We start from the raw sequence: 22,711 nt of genomic DNA, 5'->3' as shown, positions 1-22,711 counted from the left end.
TTCATCAATTCTAGTGATTTGATTTAGCCTCCTGAGAGCACCTAAAGGGCAGGTAGAAAACCCTCTACTTTTACCTAAACAGAGACACAGAGCATGCATTCACAAATGATGATATAAACATAAACATAAATAGCATCTCTATTACTGATTAACTAGAATAATCTTGATGTTACATGATCAGTTATTTAACAAGTACGATTTGTAATTATTGCTCAAAATTGGAAAACCAAATACTGAATAAGCTGAAGCCACATTACCCCTAACTTCAATTTTTTAAGTTCATTAAGTAGCCTAATTCTCGCTAAATGTCTCTACCACATTCAGAGTTATTTAACTCCTCTATCTAACAAGTTGAAAAAAAAAGTCAGTAATAGTTACATACCTCATAGAACTGTGAGGGCAACATAATACAAATAAAGCACTTATAACAATGTCTGATAAGTAGTCAATTTAAACTATTATTAAGGTTGATTAGCTGATAGTTATCCATTACACATCAGTTATTAGTAAGAACAGCAAAATTCTGTTTTAGAAATCAGGAAACGTGTATAAGTATTCTTGTCCAAGTACCCACACCTATCAGATTAACAAAACAAATGGGATAACTAATCAAAAAGTTCAAGTGCTTTTACATGTTTTAAATATTGCATGAAAAACAGTTAAAAAGAAAAAAAGGGGGATGAGGTAACCAGTCTCAATAGTCTGAATAACACTAGACAACTAACGTATGTTGTTCATCACTGACACTTTGTAGGATACCCATTCCATATATATATATGCACACATACATACAATCTTGTAAATGAAGCATCAACTTTCAAATGTAATGAAGGCACCTTGTTTCACAAAGTAATTCTTTATGAGATGTGAAGTGACTCTATTAAGATTTTTCTGTGGTGGTGTGATTTAATCCAAGAAGGACCAAATTACATAATGATATACAGCATTACCAAAATTATTTTTAAATGTCATTTTAATTTCTTACTTATCATATAAAACTGTAGTTCTTAAACCTAGTCAAAAAATCAGAACCATGTGGAATACTTAAAACAACACAAATTCCCAGAGTCCCAGAAACCACTGTAGATTTACTGAATCATCAAGGGTAGGTATAAGAGAAACTTTATCTTTAATGAGCTGCTTAAGTGGTTCTGATATACAGCCAGGTCTGAAAACTAGTGTTCTAAACAATATCACCTTAGATGCTTTTCTCTTATAGGATTTGAATAATTTCATATAAATTTCACTTTAAATTTAAAATCATTATAGTTATTATATCATTTTAAACACTAATATACAGGGGGAAAATTGACTGACTTATTCAGAGATATCCAATAAAATCTTGAATAAGTGAAGTTTTCTATTTCTAATCCAATTCATCATCCTAAAACCATTTTCCTTTCTACTAAATATAACATAAGGTTGAATTGCTTTAAATATATGTGGTTTAATACAAACATACAGATGCCTTTCTACAAGCAACATTATAAAACATGAAAACTGATACAGATGGCAACTTAGAATTTGAGATAGTAAAAACGGTAACCTCAGCATATACAAAAACTGTGTAACAAACTTGCATAAGACAGCCTCTTCTGAAAAATGGGGAAAAATAAGGCTTACTGTAAGTTAGGTGGATAGAAAAACAAATTCAATTCAGATGAAGTCATTTTGAGCTTTTTAGCTCTGAGAAAGATTTCAGTCTGTATAATGGACTTAATGATTAGGAAAACAAAAGAATCTAACAACAAAAGATAAATTCAAGTACTTTCACTAGCATAATATAAAACTGAGATTTACAGAACACTTTACCCAGATTTCCCTTACCTAAAGTATCCACTTCTGTAACTGACTTTGTTTCTAGATGGAGATCAATATCCTTTGGAATGGTTAGTGGCTTACTTTCAATGTGACCATTATATTTCCTATAAAAATCAGACAAGTGACACAAAAAACAAGTTACCCTCACTGTTATTCAAGTGTTTGTATCAAACTAACTACAAATGAGGTTATATATTTCACAGCGAAAAAGAGGCAGAAGTTCTCATATTTTATCAAAAAGGAGGTAAGGGACTAAAAAGTAGATTTCAAAAGGGGAACTACAAAATATGGATGTAAATTATTAAGAGAACACACAGATTACCAGGAAAAGAGTTACCTATACTAGTGACAGAAACAAAACCTTGACTGCTAGCTTACCATTTCACCCATTTTTCCTGCTCTCTTCTGGGATTTAAAGACGGCCCTAACATCTCTTTCCTGAGGCACACAAGTAAAAGGAAATGAAGACAAAATGCATTTCACTTTGAAATTATACACGTACACACATACATACATATAAACAGACCTGTAGCTATAAACAAATCAGAACTGAAAATATATATGAAGATTTATGTGCATGAGAAATTCAGAAATGTGCAAGGGCAGTTCAGAGCTGCTTTTACAAAGAATCATGGGTGGAGGAAAACAAGAGAATTCTTCAGGTGCATGTGTATTATTTCCAAATTTAATTTTTAAATGCAATCAAACATAAATCAAAAGCAATAAACTAAGTTTCAGTAACAATAATTATAGCACCAAGAAATGACTTTGTATTTATCCTTTAATAAGTATAAACTGGGAAAACCTCAATAAAAATTTTAATTCATGTCAATAAATCAAATAATAATTACTGCTACTAAAACAGGATAGTGCTGTTAATGTATCTTTTTGTAAATGTAAAGCATTTTCAAAATACAAAAATTATGATAAAAATAACAAAATTATTGGATACAAGGCATATAATAAAAATTCAAATGTTTATAAAATAAATACTATACTACCTAAGCTCACAAATGTTGACCATGGTAGTTGTGAGAGGCAAATGCAGAGTAGTTAAAAGGAAATGTAGAAACTAAAAATTGACCTGGATTAAAATTCTGACTCTAATAGCTATGTGAACTCGAGCAATTCATTTAACACCTCTAAGCAACACCTTCCTTACTAGCAAAATATAAATTAATAATGAATATTTAGGGTTATTGCATGGATTAAATAAGACTGCATAAAAGTGCTTTGAAATTTTTAATATTTGACAGAAATATTTTATTAAAGAATATAACCACTGGAATACAAAGAAGGAGGATTTACACTTAATATTCCAATGACCTTCAAGGTGTATTTGTAACGATAAGTGAAAAAGAAAATCATGGCCAAATCAGAAAAGACTTTTCAAACTTCCAATTTCAAATAATCATTACTGTTCAAAAAAACTTTTCAGTCTCTATAAATCCATTCACCCACATTAATATAATTTTTATGATATACACGAGGAATTGGTGATAATGTCACCGACATTTTAAAATATATTAGAATCACAGATTCAGATCCTAAGACGTTCTCCGCAGCTAAGGAAACTAAGGCCCATTTAGAGAGGCTAACTGACATATACCTTCTATGAAGGTTCAATATAAATAAGGACATAAAATTTTAAAGCTGGAAGAATCTTTCAAAATTACTATGTTTGGTCCTTCTCCTTCACAGATGAGGCTGCTGGCGTCTATTCAGTGAGGTTTATTAATAGGCAATTTTCTTCATAAACTTTAAATATAATATTTAAAAGCCTGTACAGGACCTAAGAAGTTACAGTGTTCACCCCTTTTATTAAAAAAAAAAAAAAAAAATGAGAAAAGACGTAAAAAGCAACTGAATTTGCCCAATTTCTGGGTGGTAGCAAAATCTGGAAAAGAACCCAAACCCACTGGTATCTTTAAATGAGTTGCAACGACATGGGTTATGGGTCTCTCAACCCCCTACTAACAATTTTAAGTAAAATTATCATTTTTGTGTTTATATATTAGATTACTACATATTGGGTGCTCTTAAAGGGCAATTCAGTATTATTTTAGATCATGGATTTTGATTTCAGATTTTCCAATTGTTTATAGCATAATCAGTATATGTTACTTTAACCAAAGTACCAAAACACATTTCCATAAATTCTGTAAAATATTTAACACTTTACAAACTGAACAATATAACTTACCTGTCTTTTCTGCTTTTCCCTTTTTGCTGCTTTCCTGCAAGAATTCTTAATTCTTCTTCCGTAGGATGTTGATACCATCTCAAACTAAGAAAAAAATTTAATTCTTTTTAAATAAAGAATTAAAACCTCCAGAATTATTCACTTACTCTACAAACATTTACTGAGTTTCCTAATTGGGAAGACACTGCAGGGAAATATCAGGTGAAAAACTCTAACCTGAACAGATCCGACTGCTTAAGCCTTAAAAGGTTTAGATTCAAATTCAACAAACACCCACCAAGCACTTACTAGATGCCAGACTCTACAATGTTGTTTGTAGGTGTTTCTCTTACAACTGATACACTATGAATATATATTAAGATCCTACTGTCTTACTTTAACAATAAAGGGTGTGAACTTTGCAGGCAAGCTTGCAGGAACACATTCAAATTTTCTACCCATCCTTCATTTACACAGAAGGAATTGTTCAGTTCAGTTCAGTCGCTCAGTCGTGTCCGACTCTTTGCGACCCCATGAATCGCAGCACGCCAGGCCTCCCTGTCCATCACCAACTCCCGGAGTTCACTCAGACTCACGTCCATTGAGTCAGTGATGCCATCCATTCATCTCATCCTCTGTCGTCCCCTTTTCCTCCTGCCCCCTTACTCCTTGGTCTTTCCAAGGAGTAAGCATCTTTTAATTTCTTTTAATTTAATAAGGAATTGTTATTTGTCTTAAAAAGAGTCCTCTGAATGCCCCCAAAACTACAGGTAGTCTTTGCTTTTCTTTCCTTCCTTAATTTAGCTGGAGAATTTTCAAACTTGATGTAAGAATTAGAGTGAATTGCTGTGTTAACAAAACCCTTTACTCTTAACCACATCTAACCCTCTTTGGTTCAGTTCAGTTCAGTCGCTCAGTCATGTCCGACTCTTTGCGACCCCATGAATCACAGCACGCCAGGCCTTCCTGTCCATCACCATCTCCTGGAGTTCAATCAAACTCACATTCATTGAGTCGGTGATGCCATCCAGCCATCTCCCTCCTGCCCCCAATCCCTCCCAGCATGAGAGTCTTTTCCAATGAGTCAACTCTTCGCATGAGGTGGCCAAAGTATTGGAGTTTCAGCTTTAGCATCATTCCTTCCAAAGAAATCCCAGGGCTGATCTCCTTTAGAATGGACTGGTTGGATCTCCTTGCAGTCCAAGGGACTCTCAAGAGTCTTCTCCAACACCACAGTTCAAAAGCATCAATTCTTCGGCGCTCAGCTTTCTTCACAGTCCAACTCTCGCATCCATACATGACTTTTTAGTTAGGGCTCCAAAAACATGTGATTGTATTCACCTCCACTACCCAGTCAAAATATCTAGACAAGTCATTTATTCCTTCCCAAGCACCCACCTTCTCATTCACAATTTCCTGTCTCACCTGAACTTCCTATCTGTCATCCACGTAAGTTTGATATTTGGGTTTTACCTTCAACATGCCCTTTCCATATATTAGCATTAATTCTGTTCTTTAACTCTTAAAAGTTCCAAACTTGCCTACTTACTGAAAGGACCTCAGTTCAGCGTATCTTCCTTTCAGCTGACTATGGCAAAACTTCTCTTCTTTTCCCCTAGACTCTTCTAAACGCATTCTAATCCCACATTTATTTTTTTCCATAATGCAAATCCTATCAAGGCATATATGCCTGCATAAATCCTTTCCAAGACTCCTCACAGAGTAAACAAGTGAGTAAGGCAGCTAAGCAAAGATACCAACCAATATCCTATTGTGAAAACGAAACAAGACACCTCATATTCAAAGATCTTCCAATTTTTCAACCACAAAAATCTAGATTTTTAAAGTGAAATACCTCAATTTTTAAAAAATGCTACTGCTGATTTTCTGTTTTAAAAATATTGCTGAACTGGTAATGTGAGTAATGACCAAATGTTTAGTGATATAAAGAAATTGTTAAAATTTTTTAGCTGTGATAATGGGATTACAGTAACTTTTTTAAAGTTCATATATTTTAGAGATATACACTGAAATATCTATGAATGAAACAATAATAATATTTGCTACAAAATAATGTTGGGGGAAGAGAGGAAGGGAGTACAGATGAAACTGGCCACCAGCTATTGTAATGACTACACGGGAGCTCATTATATTTGTTATATATTCATGGTATCATTCTGTCTGTTCTTTGTATATGTTTAAACATTTGCATTAAAGCTAAAATACACATTACAATGCCATATATAGACTTTGTGACCACTTATTTTAATAGCCTTTCACAATCTACTGTCTACTTCATCAGACTCAAGAATTCCCTTTTGGGGGATGGGAGGATCCAGAGGGAGGGGACATAAGTACACCTATGGCTGATTAATGTTGATGTAGGCAGAAACTAACATGATATTGTAGAACAATTATCCTCCAATTACAAAAAGAACCACCCTTTTGAACATGACCTTCTACCTAGACTAAGTGACATTTATTCCACAAATTCTTTCATCCCTTGGCATTTTTGCATACATCCTTCCCTCTGCTTGAAATACCTGTGCCGCTATTGGCAAACTTCTAATTTACTTTGATGCTTTATAAGGCGATCTCTCTGTGGTATAATAAAGAATACATCTGGTTACTGCCCCACTTATAGCTTCAGGATGGAGGTGGGTCACCAGAAACACCACCCAATTAGAACTGGAACTTTCAGCCAGCTAACCTCCAGGAATGGGAAGAGTGTTGAAGATTAAGTTTCAATCATGCGGCCAATGATTAAAATCATGCCTATGTAATGAAACTCCATAAAATCTCTAGACACCGAAGCTCCGAGGAGTTTCCTAGCTGTTAAACATACTGAAGTACCTGGAGGGTGACATGTCCTGATTCCGCAGGGAGAGGACATGGAAACGCTGTGCTCCTTCCCAAACCTCATCCAATGTGTAATCTTTATATTAACTGTAATCACTGCACTTTCTTTGGTTCTAATTGTTATACAGAATTACTGAACCTGACAGGGTCATGGAAATGCTGGTTGTCAAAAGTATGGCTCAGGGACCCCAAGAACTTGCAGCTGGCATCCAAAGCCTGTGCATTCTTATGGAGGATTTTGCCTTTAACCAATGGAATCTGAGCTAACTCCAGGTAGCTAGTGTCAAAATTGAACTGCAGTTGGTACCAGACTGATTGGGGTAAAATGGAATATTCCTCTAGCTGACAGATCTTTGGAGTCAAGACTTTGTGACTTACTTGTTCCTGTATACTTCAAAACTAGTACAGTTACTGGCATATAGTAAGTGCTCAAAAAGGATCAATGAATGAATGCAGTTCTCCTCTTAAGGGTTTTAAAATAAAATATATATATCCCAACCCAAAATGCCCTAAACTATACTTAACATGGATAAGGAGGCACTTCCTGAAATTTCAGTCAAAGTCCAGAATTTTAACTTACAGTCAATTCTCATTATTCGCAGTAGTTATGCTCTATAAAGTTGCCGCGAACACTGAACCATTGCTCCTAGGGGAAATACACAGGTTCCCACGAGCCTCCAAGTCACAACATCTTCAATCAATCAATATTTTATGTGTGTTTCTGTTTAAAGATACCTTAATATATACTGTTGATTCACTAATATTAAATTCATGGTCAACAGTAATAAAACTCAGGTGTGAACAAAACTTATCTAATAACTATAATCTAAAGTATAGTATTTTCTTGGTATCTGTGAATACTAGTGAATTTTCTCCATAGGGCACACCATAACCTTCTTGAGCTTAGGAACACTAGATATCAAGCACTGCAGCACTATACTTGGGGGCCATTTTGAATAGCAAAGTCACCAAAAAAGCAAAAATGTATAAAGATGGACTAGTTAGACCACAAAAAGGACACCTGATTACATTATGAGACGTACAACAAGAAGGCTTCAGCTGGGAACCTAGGCCTCATCTGGGAACCTAGGCCTCAGCTGGGAACAAGCTACTCAAATTTTTTACCACTCTGCATATATATCTATAAATGACTTCAAAAGCACCACAAGTACGACTTTGGGGATTACAAATAAATTTCAGCAATTAGGCAAATCACAAGTACAGAATCTACAAATAATGAGGACCGAGTATATAACATTTAGGAGAACACATAAGCAATAACTCATTTATAAAGCCTAAAACTAGTTGTTTATTTCTTTGAGGAAATAATTCTCAGTGAAAGAATCTTAGTACTACAGAAAACTTAAGTTACATTTACAGTCCTACAATAATGAAATATTTTAAGACCCCTACATTTTCTAGGATCTATTTTCTTCTAAAATATTCTCAGATTTAATTGTGTGAATCCATTTTTCTAAATACCTCTAATTTTGGTATTTAAATCCATAGGCATTAATAAGATCACCTAACAGTAAAATAAAACATAGTAGAAGGCTAAACAGTTAATAAGGAAGTGGGAAAACTGAGTTTATGAGAACAAGTATGTAACAAATTCAGCACTGAAGGAAAAACAGGGAAATAAGCCAAACCTAAGGAATGGATATGGGAGGGGCTTTGCCATTTAAAAAGGAAGGGAGGCAGAGTTGTGACTCTTTTATTTGTTGTTTTTATTTTTAATGGGAAACATTTTAAAAATGTGTGTGTGCATTAATAGGAATAATCCTACAGATATAAAGCAATTAATGGCACAGAGATGGGAAATGGCCAAATTTATTTGTTGTTTTGTTTATTTGTTGTTATTATTTTTAATGGGAAACATTTTAAAAATGTGTGTGTGCATTAATAGGAATAGTCCTACAGATATAAAGCAATTAATGGCACAGAGATGGGAAATGGCCAAAGAAGCAAAGTCTGAGTGAAGGTTAGAGGGGATGGGGTACAGCCCACAAATGAAGCTATGGGGTCTTGGCAGCAAGAGATATCCTCCATAGGCCAAAATTAAAATATGTGAACAGTAAAAAACAAAAAACATAAGTGGCATCAAGATGAGAGGGAGAACAAAAATAAAAAACAAAGAGAGGCTGCACATGCACCTAGGGCTAGGGGTTTGATGGCATGAAGATGAGAGAGAGAGAGGTTCCTGCTTTATGAGTTTAGAGTGAGGCTGAGGCAGGAATGTGTAAATGAAGAGAGGTCTGGGGCTGAAAAAGCTGGCTGAGAAGTACAACACACAAAGACTTCCAGGCTGCATGGAGGAGCTATCTAAGGATGTGAAAACAAAGGAAAACCTTATTAATAAAGGTATAGTTACACACTTTTCTTCAATAGTCACTGCTTCGTAGAATATTTCATATGATTCCTATCTAGCATACTTTAAGTTTTGTCCTAAATTTTTGGTCTTTTCCTTTGCAAAATGACTTAGAACCTGCTTCCCGTGATACATTTTGTCGTCGTTCGTCAGTCGTGAAGTCGTGTCAGACTCTTTGTGACCCCGTGAACTGCAGCATGCCAGGCTTCCCTGTTCCTCATCATCTCCCTGAGTTGGCTCAATATCATGTCCACTGAGTCAGTGATGCCATCCAACCATCTCGTCCTGTTGCTCCCTTCTCCTCTCGCCCTCAATCTTTTCTAGCATTAGGGTCTTTTCCTCTTCGCATCAGGTGGCCAAAGTAGTGGAGCTTCAGCTTCAACACCAGTCCTTCCAATGAATATTCAGGGTTGATTTCCTTTAGGATTGACTGGTTTGATCTCTTGGCAATCCAAGGGACTCGCAGGAGTCTTCTCCAACACCAAGGTTCAAAAGCATCAATTCTTTGGTGCTCAGTTTTCTTTATGGTACAATTCACATTCACACTGGATGTGATTACTGGAAAAACCATAGTTTTGGCTATATGGACCTTTGTTGGCAAAGTAATGTTTTTCCTTTTTAATATACTATCTAGTTTTGTCATAGTTTTTCTTCCAAGGAGCAAGTATCTTTTAATTTCATGGCTGCAGTCACTACTGTCTGCAGTGATTTTGAAACCCAAGAAAATAAAATGTCACTGCTTCCACTATTTCCCCTTTTATGTGGCATGAAGTGATGAGACCAGATGCCATGATCTTAGTTTTTCAAATGTTGACTTTTAAGCCAGCTTTTTCACTCTCCTCTTTCACTTTCATCAAGAGGCTCTTTAGTTCCTCTTCACTTTCTGCCATTAGAGAGGTATCATCTGCATATCTGAAGTTATTGGTATTTCTCTCAGGAATCTTGATTCCAGCTTGTGAGTCATACACCCCAGCATTTCATGTATCACCGACTCAACAGACATGAGTTTGAGTAAACTCCAGGAGTTGGTGACGGACAGGGTGGCCTGGCGTGCCGCAGTCCATGGGATCACAAAGAGTCAACACAACTGAGCAACTGAACTGAACTGAATTCTGCATATAACTTAAATAAGCAGGGTGACAATATACAGCCTTGATGTACTCCTTTCCCAATTTTGAACCAGTCCGTTGTTCCATGTCCAGTTTTTCGTTACTTCTTGTCCTGCATACATATTTCTCAGGAGTCAGGTAAGGTGGCCTGGCATCCCCATCTCATTAAGAATATTCCATAGTTTGTTGTCATCCACACAGTCAAAGGAGGAGAAGCAGATGCTTTTTTGGAATTCCCTTGCTTTTTCTACGATACGGCATATATTGGTGCTTTGATCTCTGGTTCCTTTGCCTTTTCTAAATCCAGGTTGTACATCTGGAAGTTCTCAGTTCATGTACTGCTGAAGCCTAGCTTGAAGGATTTTGAGTATAATCTTGCTAGTATGTGAAATGAGTGCAACTGTATGGTAATTTGAACATTCTTTGGCATTGCCTTTCTTTGGGATTGGAATGAAAACAGACCTTTTCCAGTTCTGTGGCCACTGCTGAGTTTTCCAAATTTGCTAGCATATTAAGTACAGTGTTTAACAACATCATCTTTTAAGATTTGGAATAGCTCAGCTGGAATTCCATCACCTCTGCTAGCTTTGTTCATAGTAACACTTCCTAAGGCCCACTTGACTTCACACTCCAGGATGTCTGGCTCTAGGTGAGCGATCACACCATCGTGGTTATCTGGGTCACTAAGATCTTTTTTGCATAGTTCTTCTGTGTATTCTTGCCACCTCTCAATCTCTTCTGCTTCTGTTAGGTCCTTGCCGGTTTTTGTCCTTTACTGTGCCTATCTTTGCATGAAATGTCTTCCCTGGGTATCTCCAATTTTCTTCAAGAGATCTCTAGAGTCTTCCCCATTCTATTGTTTACCTCTATTTATCTGCATTATTCACTTAAGATGGCTTTCTGATCTCTTCTTGCTATCCTCTAAAACTCGCACTGAGATGAGTGTATCTTTCCTTTTCTCCTTTGCCTTTCGCTTCTCTTTTCTTAGTTATTTGTAAGCCCTCCAGAGACAACCACTTTGCCTTCTTGCATTTCTTTTTCTTTGGGATGGTTTTGGCCACCACCTCCTGTACAATGTTATGAACCTCCATCCATAGTTCTGCAGGTACTCTGTCTACCAGATGTAATCCCTTGAATCTATTCCTCACCTCCACTGTATAATCATAGTGTTAGTCACTCAGTCGCATTCAACTTTTTGCGATCCCATGGACTGCAGCCCACCAGGCCCCTCTGTCCATGGGATTCTCCAGGCAAGAATCCTGGAATGGGTGGCCACTTCCTTCTCCAGGGGATCTTCCTGACCCAGGGATCAAACCCATGTCTCATGCACTGCAGTCAGATTCTTTACTGTCTGTGCCACCAGGGAAGCCCAGGTATAATGTAAGTGCTATGTAAATAATTGAAGAAGAATGGAAAATTCAAGTTTGTTTTCTGGAACTTCACAGAATTTTTTTTTTTCAAATATTTTCCATCCTTTGGTTGAATTCATGGATATGCAGATACAAAGGGCTGACTGTACTTTCTTCTCTCCAAATATCAATTCCTAGTAAATATATAACACCATATATAGTTCCAAAGTAAATTCACAGGTTTTCTTGTTTGTTTGTTTTATTTTGCTTTAACCTGTCATGTAACATACTGCCATGAGTCTTTGGATGTGGCATCCAACTAAAAAAAGCTGCATATAGTCACTCTCTGTATGAGAGGTTAAATGTTATAAGGCAACAACATTTTTGTGGACTATTTTTAAAACATGATAAATGGCATTATCAACATTATTCAAGATTTAAATATCACATATACATCACAGATCATCTCCATATTAACAATTTGTAAGGGGAACACTAGAAAATAAAAATATAATCATAAGGGATTTGATTTAGGTCATACCTGAATGACCTAGTGGTTTTCCCTACTTTCTTCAATCTGAGCCTGAATTTTGCAATAATTGGCCTGATACACTAGGCCTTTCAAATATGGGCTTAGAAAACAGATATAAAAGTTTATTAGTCTTATACGTGATATTAAGAATAATGGTTACAAAAATACAATTAAAGACAAATGCTTCATGTTAATTAAAAGAAGCATGATGTAAAATTACACATAAAATAATCACATCCATGAGGGGGAAATATGAAAAGATTAGAAGGAAATACAACAAAATTTACACTGAGACTGTCTTTAGCTGAAAGGAATACAGTTTGTTATCTCTTATTTTTTCCTTATTATTGTCTTTTTCTACATCACAAGCATGTATTATGCTAATAATAATAATTTTTTTTAAAAAGTAAGTATTAATAGAGTTTACAACAAAACTGAACCTTCTGCATTTAAGTTAAACTGTATCTTCTGACATTTACTTTGGCTACTTTCACTTAAATTCAGTCAACAGTGTCTCAGATAACAAAGCCAACTGTGTTATACTCCACTAAATCACTGAAATAATTTTTCAGTAATTTTCTTGCATAAACCTCTTTTATAAAATAATATCAGGCTACAAACAAATCAGGCAGTTTCAAGACCACTAAAAAAAAAATACTAGAAAATACAGAATGCATTGACCTAGATTCATTAAAAAAAAAAAAAATTAAACAGTAATGTTATTTAAAGTGAACTACTTAAAAAAATTTTAGAAGTAAAAATTTCAGAAATTTAAAATGAAAATCATAACATGAACAAATATGGAAAAGCTGGGTACTGAGAGAAAGCTAAAAACAGCTTTAATACATAAATAATCATACAAAACTCTTTCACAAGATAGGTCATAACACAGTTTTGGTCTCTATTCTAAATCTCAAAGTAATAATTTAGACGTGAAAAAAAACTTGAGAGAAAACAAACACCACCTAAAACCTAGAAAATCTTTCAGTACAAGTAACAAAATATTGTTTATTACATATATATTAATACATTCTCTTGTTACTTATTGGAAACTTTACTAGAATATCATGACATTCTGGAACGGATTAAGACAGCTAAGGCAGGAGAGCAAGGACTCAGGCATTCCGTAAGGTTTGAACCTTTCCCTTAGGTCATAGGTCCCACCTACTGTGCATTTGAATAGTAGGTTTCTCTCACCAAAGGGAATTTGCAAATTCTTGGATCAGGCAACATGCGAAAGAGAACAGGCAAAAAGAATTAAAAGCAAATGAACAGGGTGTTGTCACATCCTCTTTACCCAATACAGGATGAGACAAAATCAGAATAAATCCAACCATAATATATTTTGAGTCAGGGACATATGAAGGGAAGTATCAGACCAAAGTGAGAGCCTAGGGGGATGAAGGGGTAGAGAAAAATGCATAAGGTTTAAGCTGAACAATCTCGGAAAGCAGGTTCAGCAAGGAAGCTATAAAGGACAAAAAGCCAAATCTTGCTCCTCATGCAAAACCCACTATTCAAATGTACAAAGAATGTAACCTACCACTTACCTCTCCATGAAAAGAGGGGCCAGGCAAACTTCAAAACAAAAAGGAACTTTAATTACAATAGAAAGTAGAGAATACTCTGGCTATGAAGCAGTGGTATGCTGGACACAATAAAGAACTAACATCTGTAGGTGATCTGAGCAATGGTCAGAACAAATGATCAGAGTAAAGGTACAGAGAAACCAACTTCCCACAATCCTTCTTTCCTTTGGAGAGGAAGAGATGGGAAGAGCAACCTGAGCACTAGACTCCACATCTGAGTTCTTCAAGGTTAGTAATTTGCTCACAGGTAACAGCAAGATCTTGTTTCATAAATTCTTATTAAAGCAGGAATGCCTCAACAGTCGAATAAAAAGGCATGTAATAAAAAGGAGAAGAACATTTTCTAGGAGAAAAACATTTTTCTATTATAAAAAAGTAGAAGGATGGAATACAAAATAATTGTGACTTAGTAATGTGGAACACATTTAATCTCAAATGGTGAGAGAGGTATAATTTTAACAGATGATATTTCTTAAACTCTACTTCACACTTAGCATGCTTTTGGTAATTAGAAAAATGCTGATGTGCCTTTAAATTTAGAATAAAAGATGACTATAGTCCTAGAGAACCCAGAAGAGTAAGTAAAGAGAAACCATATACTTCCTATAACCTGAGGATATCTTCTAGAAGGCTAAGCACACTAGGAAAAAAGGTAGAAAAAAGAAAACCTGAAATAAATTACTCTGTAAACCGCCAGCAGAAGTCACAGTGATTGTAGAAAAGTTTACCTCCACCAAATTAAAAATTCGGTTTAAGTACATTCCAGGACAAGGGTCTGGAGTCTGATGAATAACCATACATCAAATAATTACTAGACTATGAGTCAGATTTCCAGGGTAAGAGGCTGGATCTGTTTCACTTTTCAGTACGTGAACATGAGTAAAGCTACAATTTCTCATCTAAAAATGGAGACAATATTACCTACAACATAAGGACTAGGCACTCACCAATCCTGCTTTTACTTCCCAAGCACAAGGAAAAGTATATTTCCCAGCCTGCCATGCACTTTTGGTCTGAACCAGTCACAGGGCTCCAGACTATACAATGTGGGCAGAAATGATGTATCTACTTCTAAGCCTGGACCCTAGAATCTCCTGAAAAAACCACAGCCCATTCTCTCTTTACTTGCCAACTGGCACAGTTCAGTTCAGTTCAGTCGCTCAGTCATGTCCGACTCTTTGTGACCCCATGGACTGCAGCACACCAGGCCTCCCTGTCCATCACCAACTCCTGGAGTTTACTCAAACTCATGTCCATTGAGTTGGTGACGCCATCCAGCCATCTCATGCTCTGTCGTCCCCTTCTCCTCTCGCCTTCAATCTTTCCCATCAGGGTCTTTTCAACTGGCACAGCATCTAACAAAAAGGACTCCAAAGTAGCAGAAGGAACAGAGGAGCCACAAACAGAAGCAGGAGCCTAGAATCCCTAAGTAACACCTGAATCATCATTTTGTGAAGGAGCTACACGGAGAGTTGCCCTACCCCTCTCAGGTACCCTAATTTGACCTTGATTCCTGTCCTGTCTGTGACTGACAAACTTTTATTAAGTTCAGACACTGAGATTTTGGAGGTCATAAAATACCCCAATACATGTCTTCTTCCAAGTTCAGAGTGTAGAGATGCAAATGGGGTAACAGAAATAAAAATTTTATCAATACAAAGTTTCTTTAACGTTGTAAAGGTAATATTAACGGAAATAAACCAGGCTAAAGATTATGCACTTAATAAAAAAACACCTAGATATCTACAATATTAATTACAAAATAAAAATGTTATTTAACCAAGAGCCAGAAAACTAGTCAATTTTTTAATATAAAAAATCAACAGGCTAATATATAAGCAAAAACTGCGAATTTCTTCAAGGTGCTGACTTCAGGAAATTAGCAGGCTTACTTGTTAAGTTAACATAATAGAAACAGGTGCCACTTCACACCTTCCATTCTAAAAGAGACAGAAGTTGATAAAAGATATGGACAGAAGCTAATTAACGGGATAAAAAGAGAAGCCATAACTTTTAAGAAAAACATGAATACTTACAATCTGAATATATGATAAAAAATTAAGTCAACAGATACCAAAACTAAAGTTTCTTCTGTCATACTTGTGATTAAACTATCGTGGTATCTACACCATCTATTCACTTAAATCTCTTCACTACAGCCACTCCCAAACCATTCTATACTATCTGTAATTTTGAAAGTTCTCTCATAAGCTTCTCCCTTTAAATTTCTTCAAGCATTTTACAAACGACAAAGAACGCCCTCAGATCTTCTTCCCTTTCTCTTCCTTCAACTCAGCAACAACACATGGTTTAAAATATAAACTGTCATTTCTCATCAATATTTTTACATGAGCAATTTAGAAAAGATTTTAGATTTTCTTAATATTAAAAAAGTGTCACTTCATGTCACAAAAGGTTTGTAAAACAGTAATTATTTCAAAATTATAAAATCAACATTCTTATTCAACAGAATTAGGCAACAACCGTCAGAATATAGCTTCATGACTTAAAAATTTCAGATTTAATATTAAAGAAAAATATCAATAGATGATCTTAAGAATAAAGAGCAAAACAAACAAAGAGGAAATGAAAGTAGCAGAAAAGAATCACTAGAAAATCCTGATTGGTATTCCTTGGAACCTGATTTGGAATTAGAGACAGCATTAACACTAAAGTTAATCTATTTACAAAAGCAAATCAAGATCACAAAATTTATCAACTTCATGTTTATTTTTGAAGGTTGAGCTCCTCTTCAAATTAGCAATATGTATACTTACATGACAGATAAATTGTCAAAAGAGCAGCAATTTTAAATATAATATATTGTTTCAAAATTAACAAAGAGAATCAGTTTTCAATCTCTGGAAGTTTTAGTTTTATAGAAACAAATGGGCTGCAGATTACCTGTTAGAAAATAGAAACTCCCTAAAAAGGGATAAGACTGCCAAGATCTTTAAAGCCAAAAAGGATAGGAAGGCTCCCTGGAGACTTACTGGAAACAAAACCAGAAATGTGCAATTCTCAATAGAAAATAAGCTACCTTAATATGTATTTTATCTAGTTTATTAATTCAGATTCTATTTATTTAGAATTAATGGTATTTGCCCAGCAGATATTTACCCTTTCATGATCTACAGAAAAGGGTTTTTGCTAAGCAAAACAAGTAAGCAAGACTACACAGGGTATAAACCTACATAGTTAAAAACTAGTCACTGATGATTTACTTTTTTCACTTATAAATATCTTTGATGAAGTTTTAACTTTACTAAAACTTCAGTCATTATTTACTTTGCTAATAAAATATATATTTTTAAACCACTGTTCTCTCACACTTTCCATACACATGTGTGTGTGCACGTATCAGTGTTCAAAAAACCTTTTTGGACAATCTAAATAGTATTTTCCTATATTTAAACACTGATATGGAACAAGCATAAAGCACAAAGAATATACTTAAAACTGAAAAATAAATTAAGCTTTGTGGATAGAATGGCTTATTATTGGTCTTGCAGTATATGAAATCATTAGGCAGATAATAGCTGTCCATTGCTTTCTAACTTAAAGTGAAGGGAAAGTCGCTCAGTCGTGTCCAGCTCTTTGCGACCCCATGGACTATACAGTCCATGGAGTTCTCCAGGCCAGAATACTGGAGTGGGTAGTCTTTCCCTTCTCCAGGGTTCTAACTTAAAAGGTCTAAACAATAGAAAACTGATATACAAATCAATAATAGAATCTATTTATTTATTAGAGACAAATAACTGTAGTTAAAAAAACTATAATCATGGTACCAAACCTGTAATCTGCCTTTCATAATTACACAAGATTGTGGCATGTATTTCTGTATGCAGGGTTTTACTGCTTTTGCCTCCTGATATCTGTATTTAACTTCTGGACTGTTTATTTTATTCTTTAACTTTCAGCAAGGTAACTTAGCTCTTCTCCATGAGGGGACAGCAGTAGTAGTAAGTCTATAGTGCACTAAACAAAATTAAAAGCCTACAAAACAACTTCACCCCCTCTTTGCTAAATTAAAGTTTAAAATTATTTATTAACAGTAAAACAAAGGACTCCTAACTCTCATAATACTCTCATCTAAGTCACCAGTAATAGGGCAGGTGCTTTGAGTCATTTTTTCCAACAATGGTGAAAATTTAAGCACTTCGATTTATAGCCACTTCCTCTTATTGACCAACTTTTTTTAAAAAAGGTAACTAGAAAAGTCATGTGATAATTCCAGTGGCCATGTTCAAAAAGAGATAGAGAAAGAGGAGACTAAATTCTTGACAATGATCATCCTATTATCTTTGTACTCAACAAACTACTACTATCTCAAGTAAAAGAAATAAGGAAGCTGGATTTTTCTTGTAATTTTCCTTTTTCATGTTTTTCGAAAACTGGAATCAGCACTCAACTTCTAGGAGGTTAATCAGCCTGGTAAACAGAGAAGAAAGTACTAGTCAGAATCAGCCTGTCCTTGCCTTACCTGCCATTACAGAGTAGCCACCGAGCAAGAGAATAGTGAGGTAGAATCTTCTGCATGGCACTAGCCATCACCATGGTAACAACCAGCTGTATACCTATCACACCCTGTGTAAAGAAACAAACAGATGAGTTTAACAATGAATGAATTTAGATTTGAGGACACCGCTGAAAAGCTTTCTATACGTTTTGAAAATTATACTTTGTAAGAAAAATGGGTTTACTATCAAAACACCTATTATTCTGCCATATGGGATCTCACCTCATAATCCTCTACAAGTTATCCAAGGGTCACATCCATATTAACAAAAGTTAAATCAGGGAACATACACTTTCAAAATCTATTTCCAAGAAATCTTCTCCATTACCTGAGTGTACCAAAATGAAGCGGAAAATAGTGATTTTTTTTCCCCATCCTTTTCCAGATTTACTCTATTCAACACACTTAGAACACCAGCTTGGCTAGCTCTAAAAGCAGTATGCCTGTTTTTTAATTCTAGGGTGGCAATGAACGACTCAAGAGCATTAACTATACTAAATGTGATGGTGGAAAGTCACTAGAAAAAAAAATTTAATTCATCCTATCATCACAAACTTTCAATGGATGGGCTTTTAACAAGATCCAAACATGCCCAGTTTGTTCTTATCAATCCCTCTCTTGTTCTCTGCAATACCTAATTCAAACCTTCTCCCATCTCCCCACACCTCCAACCTCCCTCAAACTTCTTCCTTCTTAAAAAAAAAAAAAATTCAATCCTAGCAAAGTGATTCAGTTTCACACACATACATATACATGTACTTTCCACACATATTCTTTTCCATTACAGGTTATTACAAGATATTGAATATAGTTCCCTCTGCTATACTGTAGGACCTTGTTTTTACCTGTTTTACATATAGCAATTTGCATCTGCTAATCCCAAGCTCCTAATTTATCCACTCCCTCCGAACTTCTCTCGACTCAGTAGAGGACAGGTTCCAGTCCACAGAGAACAAAACAATAGCATCAAATGAGAACTCTCATTTGACACCAACAAGCTCACAACCACTGGTATCTGCACCTGTCTTCTTACACACCCTCTAGAAATAGAGTATCTTCGGTGTAAAGCAAATCCCTCGGTGCTTCAGAGCCCATCCTCTCACGGATTTTCAGGAACCTCAACCACTAAACAGCTACTGTTGCTGTTCGGTTGCTAAATCATGTTCAACTCTTTGCGACCCCACGGACTGCAGCACACAAGGCTCCTCTCTCCTTCACTATCTCCCGGAGTTTGTTCAGACTCATGTCCATAGAGTCAGTGATGCTATCTAACCATCTCATTCTCTGCCGCCCCCTTCTCCTTTTGTCTTCAATCTTTCCCAGCATCAGGGTCCTTTCCAATGAGTTGGCTCTTCGCATCAGATCTCTTCTCTATTTAAATCCTTCCTATTAGTATTTTAATACCTTTCACCTTCCTAAAAAAATAACAATAATTTCCCCTTATTCTTTATTTTCTCTTCTATAAAATGAAGCTAATAATTCAACCGACCTACTAATCAAGCTGTGGTTAATAATTGTGCCTGTTTCAGAGAACGCAGCCAATACTTGTTATTGTCCTAATTATCATTCCTATTAAGGGATAGTTTTGTGTTTTTTTTTAATTTCAAGAAGAGAAGGCTTTTCAAAAAATAACTGTTACTTCTATAAGAAATAAATTTAGAAAACAAAATAAATGGAATCATACCAAAAAAAATAACATTAATCTCCTAAGTGATAAAAGAACACTAAAAATTTTGAAAAAATCAGATTTCACTGATTTTAACAAACTGTTCAATCAACCGTCCATCACTGTAACAATGGACTATCATGATGCAGGATGCTGAAAGTGTGGGAGGTCATGCACGTGCCAGGACAGGAGATATGGAACTCTCTACTCTGATCCATCTTGCTGCAAACCTAAAAGTGCTTTAAAAACATCAAATCAAATTTATTCATAGAGAAACAGTGTAAGTAATGTCAAAATAACTGGAAAAGACATTTGTAACTCATATCATAAAGGGATAATTTATTGTTGCTTAGACTCTTTCACAACTCCCTGGACTGTAGCGCACCAGGCTCCTCTGTCCATGGGATTTGCCAGACCAGAATACCAGAGTGGGTTGCCATTTCCTCCCCAGGGGATTTTCCCGACCCAGGGATCAAACCAGTGTGTCCTGCAGTGGCAAGTGGATTCTTACCACTGAGCTACTTGGGAAGCCCAAAGGTATTATTTACTTGTTAGGTATTATATCGAGTTCTTACAAGTCAATTACTAAAAGAACAAATGCCTTCTTTTTGTACAGAGAGTTCTTTTTAAAAAAGGGAGCAAAATGGCTCTTAAACAGGACTGTTTTTAAAATGCCTTTGAAACCTGCCTCAATTCTGGTTTCAATGTGGATATTTTAATGCCTTAAATTCTACCAATTGGGTTAAGGTTCAGACCATTTTTATATTCTCCTAACATCAAAGGTTACATTTTTGTCTTTTTTTCTTTCACATTTCCTATCACTTGCTTTTACTATCTTATTTTCTATATAGTTTGTGATAGAAGTTCTGCAATCTCCATACAGTGAATGCCATTACAAAGAACGCTTTCAGAACAAGGCCAAGAAATATATTAGCAAGTATGTCAGAAGGTTAGTCTATTTGAGATTACAGACGTAAAAGCAAAAGATAATTTTTTTAGTCAGAATCAGGGAAAGTTTTGTGGACAAAGTGAACCTCCATCTAGCCTTGAAAGAAATCTGATGGTATCAGAGAATCTTCAAGGTCATCTAGTACAATCTCTCACAAACATATATAACAATTTATTAGAGTGTAAGCTCCTTAATGGAGAAGGCAATGGCAACCCACTCCAGTACTCTTGCCTGGAGAATCCCAGGGACAGCGGAGCCTGGTGGGCTGCCATCTGTGGGGTCGCACAGAGTCAGACACGATTGAAGCAACTTGGCAGCAGCAGCAGCAAGCTCCTTAATAGCAGAAACCGTATCTTAGTCATATCTAATAAATGTTACAGGTATTAAATGGCATTTCAGAAAGACTGATCTGCAAGATATATGTGTGTGTGTGTATATATATATGATGGACTGTGATGAACTGGGGAAAAAAGGCATCTTATCAAATTCTCTCCTCTTATTCCAAATCACTGAGCATAATAAGATACTGCTGATAAAACCAGGACTAAAGAATGTAAACCATGTGAAGGCCAAAACAAATAAAAATCAGCAAACCGGATTGACTCGCATAACAGCAACTAGGCTTCTGCAATGATCCACACCAAAAAAGGTAACGATTTAAATTACAATGGTATCTCTGGTTGTAAGATGAAAAATGTATGCTAAAGATATTGTTGAAGAATTCATAGGATGATGGTATACTGAAGCAAATGAGGAACTAAAGAGATCAACCTCGTGAAAGGCAAACATCATTATCAATGTTGTAGCTAATGTTTGACTAAAAAACATTCAAAAATGTAACTTTACTCTATTCACTTATCTTACTATGCCATTTCCATCTTTTTAAAATAAAGTTGAAAGTACTTTCTCAAAACCTCATCTGTTTACTGTTAAATATATGTTTTCTTCCAACTTTCTAACAGAAGTCAATAAACCCTTCCAAGAATAAATCAGCTGTTGCTGCTGCTACTGCTGCTAAGTCGCTTCAGTCGTGTCTGACTCTGTGCAACCCCAGAGACGGCAGCCCACAGGCTCCCCCGTCCCTGGGATTCTCCAGGCAAGAACACTGGAGTGGGTTGCCATTTCCTTCTCCAATGCATGAAAGTGAAAAGTGAAAGTGAAGTTGCTCAGTCGTAGCTGACTCTTAGCGACCCCATGGACTGCAGCCCACCAGGCTCCTCCACCCATGGGATCCTCCAGGCAAGAGTACTGGAGTGGGGTGCCATTGGGTAACTATATATGTGGACTAAAAGAAAATGTTGTTTTTTCCCAATAGAAGAATCCACCTAATTTTTTTGAGAAATAATTTTTAAATTATGTGGGGAATATGTCCCCAAAGTTAATCCTTTTCATATTTATTTGGAAAAGAGTCCTTGGAATACATTTTCAAAATGACAACCATTTTACAGAATTATATATTATCAACTTAATATGTTGTTAGTACTAAACTTAGATCAACTTCTGAGACATTGCTATACAACTGACAATCACAGTGTACATGTCAGGGATTAACATATTAAAATACATTCAACTCATTAATTTAGACACAATTATGTGAAATTGAAAAACAAATTTTAATAACCTGCCTTCACTGACCAGCTTAAGTGCCCATGTATATCTAAATTTGTACAAAACAGAATTTTTGAAATGTTTAGTGTAAAAACCAAATTCCCTGAATATCTTTCATTATTTTTAGTTAAAAGCTAATGCTTACGTAAATTTAACCATA

At 35.7% G+C, this 22,711-nt stretch overlaps 1 protein-coding gene across 8 annotated transcripts in view; it reads right to left on the bottom strand.

The window, feature by feature from the left end:
• TMEM161B (transmembrane protein 161B) overlaps positions 1-22,711 on the bottom strand; it is a 76,137-nt gene that overhangs the window by 33,256 nt on the left and 20,170 nt on the right. For 5 of the 8 annotated variants that reach the window (XM_006080229.4, XM_025292241.3, XM_045166533.1 and 2 more), the window contains exons 2-4: positions 18,293-18,396; positions 4,025-4,108; positions 1,828-1,925 (exon numbers count right to left, since the gene is read on the bottom strand). In XM_006080229.4, the coding sequence (XP_006080291.4) occupies positions 1,828-1,925; positions 4,025-4,108; positions 18,293-18,396 (286 nt within the window). Of the gene's footprint in view, positions 1-1,827; positions 1,926-4,024; positions 4,109-18,292; positions 18,397-22,711 lie in introns of those variants that run through there. The other 3 variants (XM_025292245.3, XM_025292244.3, XM_025292243.3) reach the window with 3 other exon arrangements.

The sequence above is a fragment of the Bubalus bubalis genome, chromosome 9, assembly GCF_019923935.1.
Source record: "Bubalus bubalis isolate 160015118507 breed Murrah chromosome 9, NDDB_SH_1, whole genome shotgun sequence".
In the NCBI taxonomy this organism is placed as follows: Eukaryota; Metazoa; Chordata; class Mammalia; order Artiodactyla; family Bovidae; genus Bubalus; species Bubalus bubalis.
The sequence above is the reverse complement of the archived record's forward strand: the minus strand, read 5'-3'. Positions and strand labels throughout refer to the sequence as shown.